This window comes from Echinococcus granulosus (genome assembly GCF_000524195.1).
Source record: "Echinococcus granulosus chromosome Unknown EG_S00031, whole genome shotgun sequence".
NCBI classification, from domain to species: Eukaryota; Metazoa; Platyhelminthes; class Cestoda; order Cyclophyllidea; family Taeniidae; genus Echinococcus; species Echinococcus granulosus.
In genome coordinates this window covers 303,896-316,758 of record NW_020170411.1, presented here as the reverse complement: position 1 = coordinate 316,758, position 12,863 = coordinate 303,896, and the positions used below count along the sequence as shown (strand labels likewise).

The window sequence follows — 12,863 nt, the reverse complement described above, 5'->3', positions numbered from 1 at the left end:
TTTGTAAAAATGCGATATTCGACCGGAATTCATATTAGAGTGGTATTAATAATACTAATCAGGGTTTATAATCAACCAAAAATCCCTATCATTATCTGATTTAACGCCTTTGGGGACTAGAATTTCCATCTGTGAAAAGATGCATGTCTGGCTCTTTACCTTTGAATAATAAATAATTATATCAATGGGATCCCAACGCATTTCACACGCAATGGAAACTAAATACTTTAACATTTCCAGCTAACTTTATGCAAATGCTATTTGCGTCATTGTAAGCCATCCTAAAGTTAAACAAATTCTACATAGGATTTCTTAGCAAGATCTAGTCTGTAGAAAATATGGCACAGATTGTTATCATGTAAATTAGAATGGCAGCTAAGATCGTAAGGCGGATTCGGCAAGTATGAACGTCTTCACCCCCGAAATTACGATCATTGGGATCAGTGCATTGAAGATTTTTGCTACTTTTCCTGTATTGGATGTTATGTAATTGTTCCTTGAGTAGATAGCGAGCTGAGCTAGCGTACTTACCACTCATACTTCCCGGTCTGTTTAACAGCAGATACTGTAATTCTGAGCTCTTATAGTTGAGTGCCTGAATTGAATCCACCGTCCATTCACCGAAAATGCTATTATTCGGAAATTGAACTAAAAATTTGTTTGCTATTCAGCTGCGCGAAGCAATGGCAATCAATGGTGCACCGGAGCCAATGAAATCACTGACCATCCGGCCAATCACATCACCATCTGTGAAAGTGGCTTTTCACACCCCATCATACCCATTTCACAGCACTCCTTTCGTCCACTTGTATCGATGCTAGTTGCCTGTGTTTGTTATGAGACATCATCCGGTTCTACTGTGTCTCCTGGTGATTCTCCTCGCTGGGCATGGACTCCTCGGTCCAGCACCCAAGGGTCACCCCAAAAGTAAGCATTTCCTTTGTGACGCAATCGTTTCCGTAATTGTACTTAACGTGCTAATATTACTTTGGAACTTCTCTAGCAAGAAATTTATCGCATAATCAGCCTGAACAGGGCGTGCATTTGCCGGAAATTATTTTGATTCGAATTGAAAGAGGAAAAAAATTAGCGCGCCAACTCGGATTAGCTTCAAGTATGATTCCTCAAGCGAGCAGCGGGGCTTTGAGTCATAAACATGTTTTCCCATGGGATAGTTCTGTTTGCTCGAGTTATTTGCTTAAAAGAAGCTCCCTAATGACGCCATGTTTAAATAGCTAAAACTGTGCTTAAAGGTGCTTAAAAAGCAAGCAGCAATATTTGCTAGTGGCAGAACCAATTAGCCTTTTGATAAGTCGTTGATTTTTGCAGGAAAACTGAATCGGCAGCCTTTTATTAGGTGCTTATCAATATGCAGTAAAAGGAATTTAGCCTCATCATTGCTACTTGTCAGTTTCAAGATGTCACCTATGTGTTTTCGGGATAAAGTTGATAAAGTATAATTTTTTTCAACTCTTATCACTGAAGTAGGGTCAGTTTTGGAACGTAATCAAGCAATTTTATTACCCCTTTCTCGGAAATGTTAACGTCGCAGATATTTTCATTGGGTCCCTGTGTAAATAACTAGTAGGCGTCTTCAGCTGCATTTGATCTACCTCTCATTGGCGCTGATGTGTCTACTAAAGCACCTACCTGCGCTCTTAGAATTTGGCACATTCTTTTCGCCAGTTTCTGCTCATTCAATTAACAGTAAACAAGACCAAGTCGGTCGAGAAGGCTCTCATTCGTATGTTAATTGAGCGGTATCGCCGTTACGGAGTGATTGGACGGCCTGTGAGTGACAGCAAGACAGTCCTCAAGGTCAGGTATGGGCTGCAGCTCATTCAAATCCTCGATTTGGATGAAAACAAGCAAATTCTGCATACAAACTGCTGGTCTATGTATGTAAGTTTCGTGTGATCCTTTAGTCCATCCGGTCAGATGACGAGGAACCTAGTAAATGGTATGTGAACTTGTCATCTCACCTGGCACTCTGCGTACCGGGTGATAAGATTTTGCAAAATGCGAATCAGCTTGTGACTTTTTCAGTTCGCTTATTTGTTACCAGTAACATTGGTAAATGCGATGGATATATGACTTACTGTGCATGCCTGATAGTGCTTCATACCACTCATTTGCCCTTCATAAGTTCTATCATTTAACATATTTGATTCTTCCACCAGCTAAAAAATAATCCTGATCCATCGCTAAATTATGAAAACTGGGTAACATGGGTGCGGGTTTTTATATGAAGCGATATAAATGGCAGCCTACCAATTTGTAACAGCATCTATAATGCGTGTGTTTTATTTGTTACTGATTTGGTAAAATAATCAGCCCACGATAAAGCATAGATGGTGGCAGCTTTAGTTATTTCTTCAAATTGTTCTACACTTGGATGTAGCAGTGTGTCACGTCACTGGAATACAGGAAGGTAAATGTAACACTGCTTTCCAAAATCGCATGACTGATCGCTGACTGTGGTCTTTTGCTACATTAGAAATGGAACGATTCACTTCTTCAGTGGAACCCGGCTGAACATGGAAATGTCACGGAAGTTCGAATCTTTCCTTCGCAAGTCTGGACTCCGGACATTCAGCTCTTTAACTTGTGAGTTGTAGACTTTCATCGTAAAGACGTACGCTGGCGTCCGAGTTGTTGCTCCGCTTAAGCTGAACTTTAAGTGTCTTCGCTGGAAAGAAGTCATTTTAGCTGTTGAATGTGGCCTATGCGATGGTGCTATGGCCATTCAGGCGTCAAAATTCACCTTTCTATGCTTTGAGTTTTCCTTAAAAAACGCAGGCTAATGAGGCAGGCCTATCTCACAGTTGTAAGGTGTTTCTAACAGCCAGTTCTCCCGCTTAAAAATATGCACCAATGTTTGCACAATTTAAAAGGTAGTATCCCTGTCAATGTACCAAGAAAAGAATTTATGAGAGTCACTTTAAATTAGTCTTTGAATGGCTTTCTCATTTCAAAATTCCAGTGCCGACGAACGTATTCAGGAGCACCGAATTGCCCGAGTCGTCGTTCACAGCGACGGCAGCATTCTCTGGGTTCCACAAGCTCTCTTTAAAAGCACCTGCCAGGTTGAAATCACCTACTTTCCTTTCGACACTCAGGTAATTTGGAGAAGGGTAGCCAATAGTCAAATTGATGCAGAAAATGCATTGATAATTGTATGCAATATCACTCGTTTGTTATTTAGTTCGTTAGTCCTTGTAGTTGATGGCGCACATAAATTAACACCGAATTCGAACCGTTCATTGGTGAAATGCACGCCTTCGCAGAAGAGCATTGGCCAAATGTCCATTTAAGGGGATGTAATGTCTATTTACCGTGTTGAAGTCAAAGTCGACTTGGCTATTAAGTCGGCCATTCATCCGGACGCTCATAATTAGGGGAATCTATGGTGTGTTAATGCAGAGATTGGACCTGAGACGCCTAAAATCAGACAGCAGAGTTTACACGAGATTATGCAAGGGATCTAAAATGAAACATTTATAGGCATTATAGCACCATGTGCCGACCTCCGTGGTTTTGCACCCACTCGTGATCTTTTCGCTAAGATATGCACATTAGAGTTTGGTTCGTGGACATATGATCGGACGCAGTTGGAGTTGGACTGGTGGGTCAGTTCGTCGTCACCCATCCCGATGGCCTACGTGGACTTTGTGGACTACGTGCCCAGTAACGAGTGGAGGACCGACGGCGAGGAGGAGAAAGACATTGTGCACACCAACCGCACCAAACAGGTCAGTCTCAAAGTGGTGGCCGCTTTTACCCTGCCCATACTTGGAGGACTTACGGATTCTGTTTGACTGGCGGGAAAGACGCTATTAGGTCACATTGTGCTATCATTTTAAAGTGTACAACGACGCTTCTCTTATCAGGGTTCTTATTACGTTTTCTTATAGGTCCTATTGGCACTTAATGGCCGTTTTAAAAGACCTTTTGAACTATTTTCATTTCAATGTTAATTCGCATTTTAGAGAAGGGTAGCACTGGATCGAGTTTACTACTTATCACCCGCAACAGTACGATGTATGGTGGTGGTTCACTTACATGATATGGTAGTCAAGGAGAGTTAACTTCGAAGGAATCACTTCATGTTTATTTTTTTTCCCGTTTGCCCTTCCAATTTCTATGCATAAATCGGTTTTCTAAAATGACCAACTTTTGTCACAAATGAAAGTTCAATTTGCCGTTACGATTTAGCTTTACGCAGTGATGGTACGAAGAAATGGACGTCGAAGAGATTGTTTCCATTCGGACTATAGTTTGTTTAATTCAAATGAAGCCTATTGTCCATCATTTTAACCCCACCGATTCACTGTAAACAGACTCAGATGGTTGGTAAAGTAGCTATCAGTATTCCAGTTAATTCACACGCAACTTTATATGTAGCTACTGCTCTCAACACATCCACTCTCGGCTCATCGCTGTGAGTTTTTTTCGGTTTTTTTTCTTCAAAATATATAACAATGTACCGTATGCATATGCCCTAGTTGCACCCTTTATGGCTCTGCTTCTAGCTACTCGTCATTGTACCGGCTCCTCAACGCATCCGTGTCCCGAAACAACATACATCTTTGACCTAGCTGACATTCGTCTAAACGACAATAGGAAAGCGGAGCATGTGTTTAAAAGTATATTGGTGATGCATTTTCACAATAGCTGAAGGTGAGTCAAAATTGGATCTCACAGACCCAATTACCCTTAGACTTCGTGCTAGAGGAGTCGGTAAAGGCCCAAACTCAATTCGAAGTATGTGGATCATTTTTCCGCGTTCACATCACGCACTTTTCACCCATGCAGCACTGCGTCAGTTTTGCGCAACTTGCCATTTTGAAAAAATTGTTTATATTTCCCAAGTGAGGCGGGTGTTGTAAACAAGGCACATTTTTCGCATGGTAGGTGAAAATGATTGCTTCATCTCGAAGAAATATGTTTTTGGTTTTTGTTTAACACATCGGAAGTTAGCTTGTATCTTTCCCTTTCAGTAGGATTTTATCAGATTCCCACACGATGTTATAATAGCCTGTTTGGAAAGTGACGGCAGTGTGAAAGATAGCGAAGCGTTGAAATGCTGCGAACATAGGGATATGTAGTTTAAATCTATTTAATACATCCACATTAAAAAGTGGGACGTAACTACCCCTTAACCTGCTACCATAAAAAAGTCGAGAATATCCCTACTGATGAATCCCTAGAGTTGTTCACGTGAATGCAGCGTTTGCAGTCAAGTTGGTAGTTTTTACCTGAGTAATATTCATTCAGGATTTTTAAGGCCTTTTTTTCTCGTAGACAGTCTCCACGTCTGCATGGGAACAGACTAGCCGTGCTCATGAAATGGCGCGTTAATCAAAAGGTGTGAAAGCCTCACTTCCTCCCTCCTCCCCCCCAATCATAAACAATTGAAATGGGAGCTAAGTAGCAAATCTTAGAGTATAACTACTCATAGAGGACTGCTTCACGAGTTCCTTTTTTGAATAACAAGATCCTAAAGCGCTTTACCCAAAAGGTTTGCTAATGTTCACTGTATCCTCCTGCCTCCAGATGAGTAGCCTCCTCCAAAGCAAAAGAAAACAATCGGCTACAAGTTTCACTGATTGGGATAAATACAATTCATGGAAGTTAGTATTTCATTTATGTTCAAAATAGCACTACCTTTCAAATAACTAAGTATTCTCAATTTAGAATGGAGATTGTCGATTTTGCTCACTAAGCCCGATGACGGAACTCTACCATCTGACTATGAGCATGCTATTTGTTTATTCTTCATGAGCCGAAAATTTTTCAAACGATGTTCTTTAGAAATGAGCTATCTGAGGAGTAGAAATATCTCATCTCCCAATCAGTTTACCACTCCGTTATTGGTAACGCCATGAATTTGCAAATTCACTTAGGAAAATTATTTTAAAAAAATAAAATTTACCCCTTCATTCGCTAAATCCTGTGCTTAGGAATGCAGCTACGCCTGAGCACTTAGCTCTAAACTCGGTTAAACTTGTGCTTGCCAAAGCGGGTAATTATTACTGACGACTAAATTATGCATATGGCGCTATTGGGCTAGGCAGAAACATCGTTTTTACTGAGTTGATAGCGATAGTGAGACAGCAGATGCAGGAGTTTAAGTTTTGATCGCACAAAGATGACGGCTAGATTTTCCGGCGCAACTTCCTAACCCATCCCTAATATTCATTTCTTGAATTTGTCGAAATGCGTCTCATTATTCCTTGGGATCTCAAATCGCATCTCCTGCCGGAAACAAGGAAAGTAATTGTACCTCTGCCTGAGGAATCGTTACCTTATGATTTAAAGAAATGGAGAGCTTTGGCTTGAATGATTTTGCAAACTTTTTCCTTAGTGGATAATTTTGCACCCCATGTCAGGGGTATTCCGCAATAAAGTCATTTAAAGAGGGATTAATGGTATGAAATTTTAAATTTAAACTCACACTACCCAATCTACGGCTAAAAGCGTCATAGTAGCTTTGATTCGCGTCTGCCATTCATGTGCAATAAAACACATGCATGTGGAGGAAAATAATCGGTTGCAATTTGAAATGCAACAGTTGGATTTCCGTTTTGAAGTTATTCAACCCGAAAATCCCGAGGTTTTACCTTGGATTTCACCGCTACTGGAATCGGAACTCCGGTCATTGGAAAGAGTTATACTACCTTATAGATAAAGGCATACAAGAGGTATCAGGAGAGGAACCAGACAGATGGGGATGTAGTCACTACGAAGCAGTACACCGTCCTCTGCTACCGCGTGCGTCTGCACCGCAATCCCAGCTTCTACATCTTCATCCTCGTTGTGCCCTGCATCCTTCTCTCCTCCCTCACAATCGTTGTCTTTTGGCTTCCACCCGAATCTCCGGCCAAAATGATGCTAGGTAAGGCAATACTCTTTGCTTTCCCATCATGTAATTTTTACCCTGTAAATATCTTAAGGAAATTGCCCATTATGACGGTCTTTTTTAAGCGACTCTTTGGATAAAATTCGAATTAATCCATAAAACTATTTCCCATTGAAAGGCGGTAATTCAGGACAGAATAAGACGAATTGTTGGGATTTTTCACGAATGGATGGTTGATATTTCATTAGTATTTTGGTGTTGGGTATTTTCTAATGCCATTTGCTCCCAGGCACGTGAATGTAATATTATTGAGTTTTCGATCCCCTTACAATGCGACTTACTCGCATTAGTCGATTTATCTTACTTTTCTTTTGTTTTACCACCTTGTGCATAAAAACCTTTCACACATTCGAGGAACGCAATTCTGCCACTGAGCAAGGTGAAGCATTCAACTCTACGTACCGCCATTGTTGTTGTTGTCTTGCGAATTTGATTAGAAGCTGCCACTGACTTAACCGTCTTCCAAAGCTGCTTGCCTTGTTTTGCGTAAGCAATGAGGATTTTCCGAATCGCAGTAGTTCTTTTACGGAATTGTTTGCCATTTGCTAATCAATCTGATAGCTGTTAGGAGATTTACCTCAAGTGCATAAACAACTCTAAGGTTATCAAAAGTGTTTCCTCAGAAAATGCAAGTTTTCGTCTATATTTCAAAAAAATTCTTTATATTCTTAATTTTGACGAACATTCAAACCTATAGGTGAATATATATGCATATATGTAGTGCCCCGAGTCTTCCCTGTGGACTTCGTGCGTGGTCAGGGTAGCATGGGAGAAACTACTTCACGGATGTGCAGAAGGCGGCCCAAGAGGCTGTTGCCGTGGCCCGAAGACCATGCCGTCAAGTGGAAGTACGGCCTTCCCATGTAATCAAGCACAGAGTTAAGCAGTCAAAGTAGTGTACATTTATGCTCGGCATGATCTTCGGAACTTCCATATATCAAATTAAATATTAAAATTTGCTGGATAGGAATTTAGGCAAGTATTTTTAGAACTCTTTAGCATAAAACAGAGCTGGAATATTCGTAGTATCAGTAGTTTGGAGAAATTTGAGCTTTAAATTCTTAGAAATTTATAACACAATAGTTCACAGCAAGACTTTCCGAATCGCTGATATGAATAGGTAGTCCTCAAACCCTCAGTTAAATCAGTTTTAAATTAGACGATGGTTAAGCGAAGCCGTGTTTATGCAATTGGATAATTTAAAAAAAAAAAACTTAGGATCGGGTAAAATGTGGTCCTTTCTTATTGCAAACCATAAAAGAGTATAGAAATAAAGTAAAATTAGCTTTAGAACGAGACAAAGGTGTGAACTTTAGAGATGGGAATTGGTTGCAAAGTGGAGTTGGGGTGCCAGTGAAGATGAGTGAATAAAAGGCATGCACGTAATCATCCGTTTAGTAAATACGGAAATGGACCTGCGTTATGCGCATATAACATCACGTTGATTGATTTAATACGTAAAAAGCCATTTTTGTCTTAAAAATATGTCCATTTTCCAAATTCTCAGCTCATCAGAAGTTGTAAAATTGTTTGGGCTGCCAAATAGACCGTGACTAGCTCTTCAGTCTTTGCTTTTGAGCCAATAACAATGACTCACAGAAACAAAAGTCTGATACATAGAGCTCTTACATGCGAAAAAAATAAAGAAGGAACAAGCAACCAGCAACTATCCAAGACTCAGAACTATTAAAAGGCTATTGATGGTAATTTCTTTTGTTTAATAATTTTCTTTGAGCTAAACTATTTGGCATGGTACGTAAATGGCGTACCTTCCTACTTATGGTGAAATTCATATCGGATGATGCCTTTGCCCCAAAGTAACCCTCATTAGCGTATGATAGAGACCTATCATCTCCATTGCAAAAGGACTTCTTTAGCAATAACCTCGACGATCTAAATACACAGTAGTAATTAGTAATGACAGCAAACCCATTTCTCCATTACTCCTCGGATTTTCATGACGCGAAAAGCGTTTCATCATGCATGGCCTAAATTCACTAAAAGTGATTAAACGCTGAAGCAGTTGTGCCTCCAATTCATCAAAAGTGCCAGCGTTATTGCAATAGACCATAGAAGGAGAGCAATTAAGCATAAGCGAAGCAATTAGACCTCAATTGACTGGTGAGACCTGCAGTAGAAAAACACTTGTCAAACTAAAGGCCAAATACTGTTTAATGGTTGCAGTTGTATTTTTCTAGAGTGTGGTTGACATTAGCGCATAAATTAGAATTCGAAGGCAATGAATGATTTCTAATGGCCACTACTGACACTGTCAGAGACAGCCTTTAGAGAGGGGATGAGTTATGTGAGCGGTGAGTTCTTTGTTTGATGCTCTAAAAAAACTCTAAAGGCTTTTTCTCTCTGTGCGCAGTGATTGCTGTCTGTGCACAGTTTAGGTTTTACGCTTTTTTGCAAATACATTTTAATCACATGCTTGTATGTTAGGTCAAGAGAACACCGAGCTGTTAAAATCATACAGTTTACCCATGGCCTAAAATGCAATCGTCCGATTTCAGTATCATCGTTGCTTACGTATCCATCTCCTGTCCTCCTTCAATGAGTCCAAGTTCCGCCAAATTCGTTATTATGTAATTTTAGGAATGAACATATTCGTCACATTTTTCCTACTTCTCCTTGTGTTGGCCGGTCAGACGCCGAATGCTGTCAAGGAATTCCCGCTGATAGGTGAATAACGGTCTGCATTAACCAACTAGGTGTCAAGGCTGCTTATTTGGTGGAACTTTTTTGACGTAATAGGTGCCTACTTCTGTCTCAACATGATTATGATTACACTATCGACGTTTCTTGCCACACTCGTCATTCACTTTCACTACCGAGGTGCTCGCAATGGTCCACTTCCAGCCATTCTTCATCGCGTAAGTCAGTTCCTATAATTTAGCCAGCCTACCATCACGCCATTTTGGACGAGCGCACTTTTGCGTGCGGCAGCATTTGTGTACAAACTGATGACGGCTTCATGACTTTATTTTACTCATGAAATTCGGGATATTTTATCCTCATATCTACATGAATAATTGCTTATTCCAGCGAAAATGTGCAGGTTTGAATTATGGCAGTACTAAACTTGTTAAGATCTCTTTAGTCTTTAAACTCTCACTGTTAACAAAACCTGCTGTGTCCTAGGGCGAAGATTGTCATTTTGAAAAAGATTACTAGATTTGCAACGACCTACTCAGCTGATGATGTTTTGAAGCACATGATTTGGTTGAAAATAACTCCACATGTTCTGGATTGCTTATCCACATTTCTGTGGTCCTATTTCATATTTCATCTAAAGTAGTGTGTTAGTACTCCATGGCCGATTATCTAAAACGGAATTTTATTTTTCCGTTATATTTATGTGAGATATGACATTTACTCCTCATAAGCCCATTTCCCTTTTAGCTCATTCTGTGTTTTACCAAGGTAGGCAATGCGTACCAAACTATTACGGATGTGGGTCAATAAGTCATCCCTGTTTTCGTTCAACCATGACCGATTTTACTATGAAATCGGTGAAACACAAAGACTCATTTAGCCTGGTTCAACTTTAAAAATTGGAGTGGCTCTAACCACTACAAAGGAGTATCACCAACGTAAAATGCATGCACCAGTGATCCATTATGCCTATGTAGCGTCCTGTGACTTCCGTGAAGACGAAAGAAGACGTAATATCGGGGTGGAATGTATGTATATTCAACATACAGTAGGACTCGGGGCTAAGGACATGGCCTGGAGGCTAGTCCACCTGGCGAAGGCACAATGGCCGAGCACACAAGTGGCCCCTTTACCAAAACCAAAGGTTCTACAGCCAGCCACTGTATTGTACCTGCATCAGTCGATGAGACTAGAACGCTGTATTCTGATACTTGCGTGTATATTTCAGATAGTAATCGAGGGAATGGGTCGCCTTATGATGGTGCGGCAGAGCATTCCGCTGCCGGAAGAGAAAAAGACACTAAGTCACGTAGTGACACGCACGGGGGCGGGTGGCTTGAGCGGACGCAGCTCTCGACGCCGCAAGGTCCGCGTGCCTGAGCTACCCTCTAACAAGTTCCTCGAGGACGATGACGATGATGACGACCACATTATCAACACCAACACCACAACTAACAACGAGTCGCCACGGTGTCCGCCCTTCGGTAGGTACCCCAATCGGTTTTACAGAGGCCAAGACCTTGCCAAACTGTAGCTTTTGACGCAATCCTGGAGGTCGCTGTAAATTTTTTGGCTAGCCCTCTGAATGGTATGGTTAAATTCACATAAGTGCGGCTAGATGACTCTCATTCGCGTACTATATCGAATTAAAATACATTAGTTATGGCTTCTGTCCTTGTTTTGGGCATAGCCCAAGGTGCTCCCAGTTTTGCACTTAGGGGCTAGCTATTACTGTGTTAGTTTAATGCACTAAAATGACTTCTAAGGTAATTTGATGCACTTCCAGATTCAAAAAATAGCGACGTATCTCATGATTACTTCATATGTCCTCTATTCGGGTGACTGCATCGGATAATTACGGTATGATATGCAAAGATTGGAGCCCAAAGGATGGACAGTAGGGTTGTAACGAAATGATAGCTAGCTAAAACAATAATAAGTACACTGCAGCAGAACTTAACAGATACGTTGTGGTTTGTTATGCAAGGGCCAACAACAAACTGCATAGATGGAGGAGGAGGTTGGAAAAACCAAATGTCCGGAGCTGGTAATCGGGCCGCTTACAGTGTCTCAGGGGCGCATGCAACCTGTCCAGGCTGCATGGGGCTGGGCGATTCAGTGGAAGACCTCTCACGGCGCAGCGGAGGCACATCCGGCCCGCTTGATTGGCAAGCCTCGGCGACAGAGCCACTGCGAGGGGAGCCAGCGGCAAACTTGGACTCCGAGGACTCACCAATAATGCTGAGCTCGAGCACCAGTCTAGAGCGCGACGTGCGCGAGTTGAAGCACTACGTTCGAATGTTCGTTACTCGACAGAAGGAGGGCGCGCGCAAGAACGCCATCGCGATGGAATGGCGCACCATGGCACTGGTGCTTGACCGTCTCTTCTTCTTTGTCTACATCGCCACTATCGGTATCACTGTGGTCACCTCCCTGCCCCGCTCCAAACGCCTCGAAGGCTCCAACTAATTTTTCTTCTCCCTCTCTTAACGCGGATTCTAGCAACTTCCCTAACAGATTCTTCTCCCAACTTCAATTCACATTTCCACTTCTTCCCCAACCGACCAAACCACTTTCTCCAAATAAACCAATTTTGATCAAACATGAGTTTTTTAATAATGCTAACCTTCATTTGCGCTCCCCATTATGCTAAAATGATACTTTCTTAACAATATTTTGAAAACAGCAGAAACGCATTCATTTGACAAAAAACTTGAATAGCCGATTTTTATAACCGGTTTTTCGATATTAGGGAGGTATTTTTTAGTGGAACATATTTGGAGCCATTTCTAATATGCTCAAAGCAATAGTTGTTTCAACTTCTCACTCATTTTGATTTAAGTTTACCAAATTTGGTCTGTTTTTTTGCACTAAATGACATAACTATTGGACGCATAGACGTGAGTTACCGAGGTAATCGAATTCCAGATGGTCATCATGTTTTCTGAGCGTCTTCTACTTCTCCCTTTATGGATTTGACCCCGTGGACCACCGCAACTTATTTGCCTCTGTCAAGTAGCGATGTTAAAAATGAATATCTAAGGAAGTGTTTGCGGCATAGGTAGCTGATGTAATAAAGCTAATTGGTGCCGCTAAATCGGATCGCAGTATTGACGGGTTCGGCTCATATTTGGGCAGCCAAATGGTGTAAGACGGACACATTTGTGCTTATTTACACCACTGACGTTGTGACCTCGGTATTTAAGTTTAAATATTAAAATCAACTCATCGAGAAGTTTCTTGACCACTAGCGATGCGTAAACTTTAGTTCAATTGCCACTTT

General features: G+C 41.3%; 1 protein-coding gene across 1 annotated transcript; it reads left to right on the top strand. All coding sequences in view use genetic code 11, as the record gives it.

The window, feature by feature from the left end:
- Positions 1–836: 836 nt before the first annotated feature.
- Positions 837–12,049, top strand: EGR_04748 (Neuronal acetylcholine receptor subunit beta-3; the record flags this gene model as incomplete). Its single annotated transcript, XM_024493997.1, has 11 exons — positions 837–927; positions 1,709–1,902; positions 2,498–2,607; positions 2,984–3,119; positions 3,567–3,752; positions 4,675–4,764; positions 6,688–6,898; positions 9,521–9,607; positions 9,680–9,798; positions 10,809–11,064; positions 11,568–12,049. The coding sequence occupies 11 exons, from the start codon at positions 837–839 to the stop codon at positions 12,047–12,049; spliced, it is 1,962 nt and encodes a 653-aa protein (XP_024351562.1).
- Between the last annotated feature and the right edge of the window lie 814 nt (positions 12,050–12,863).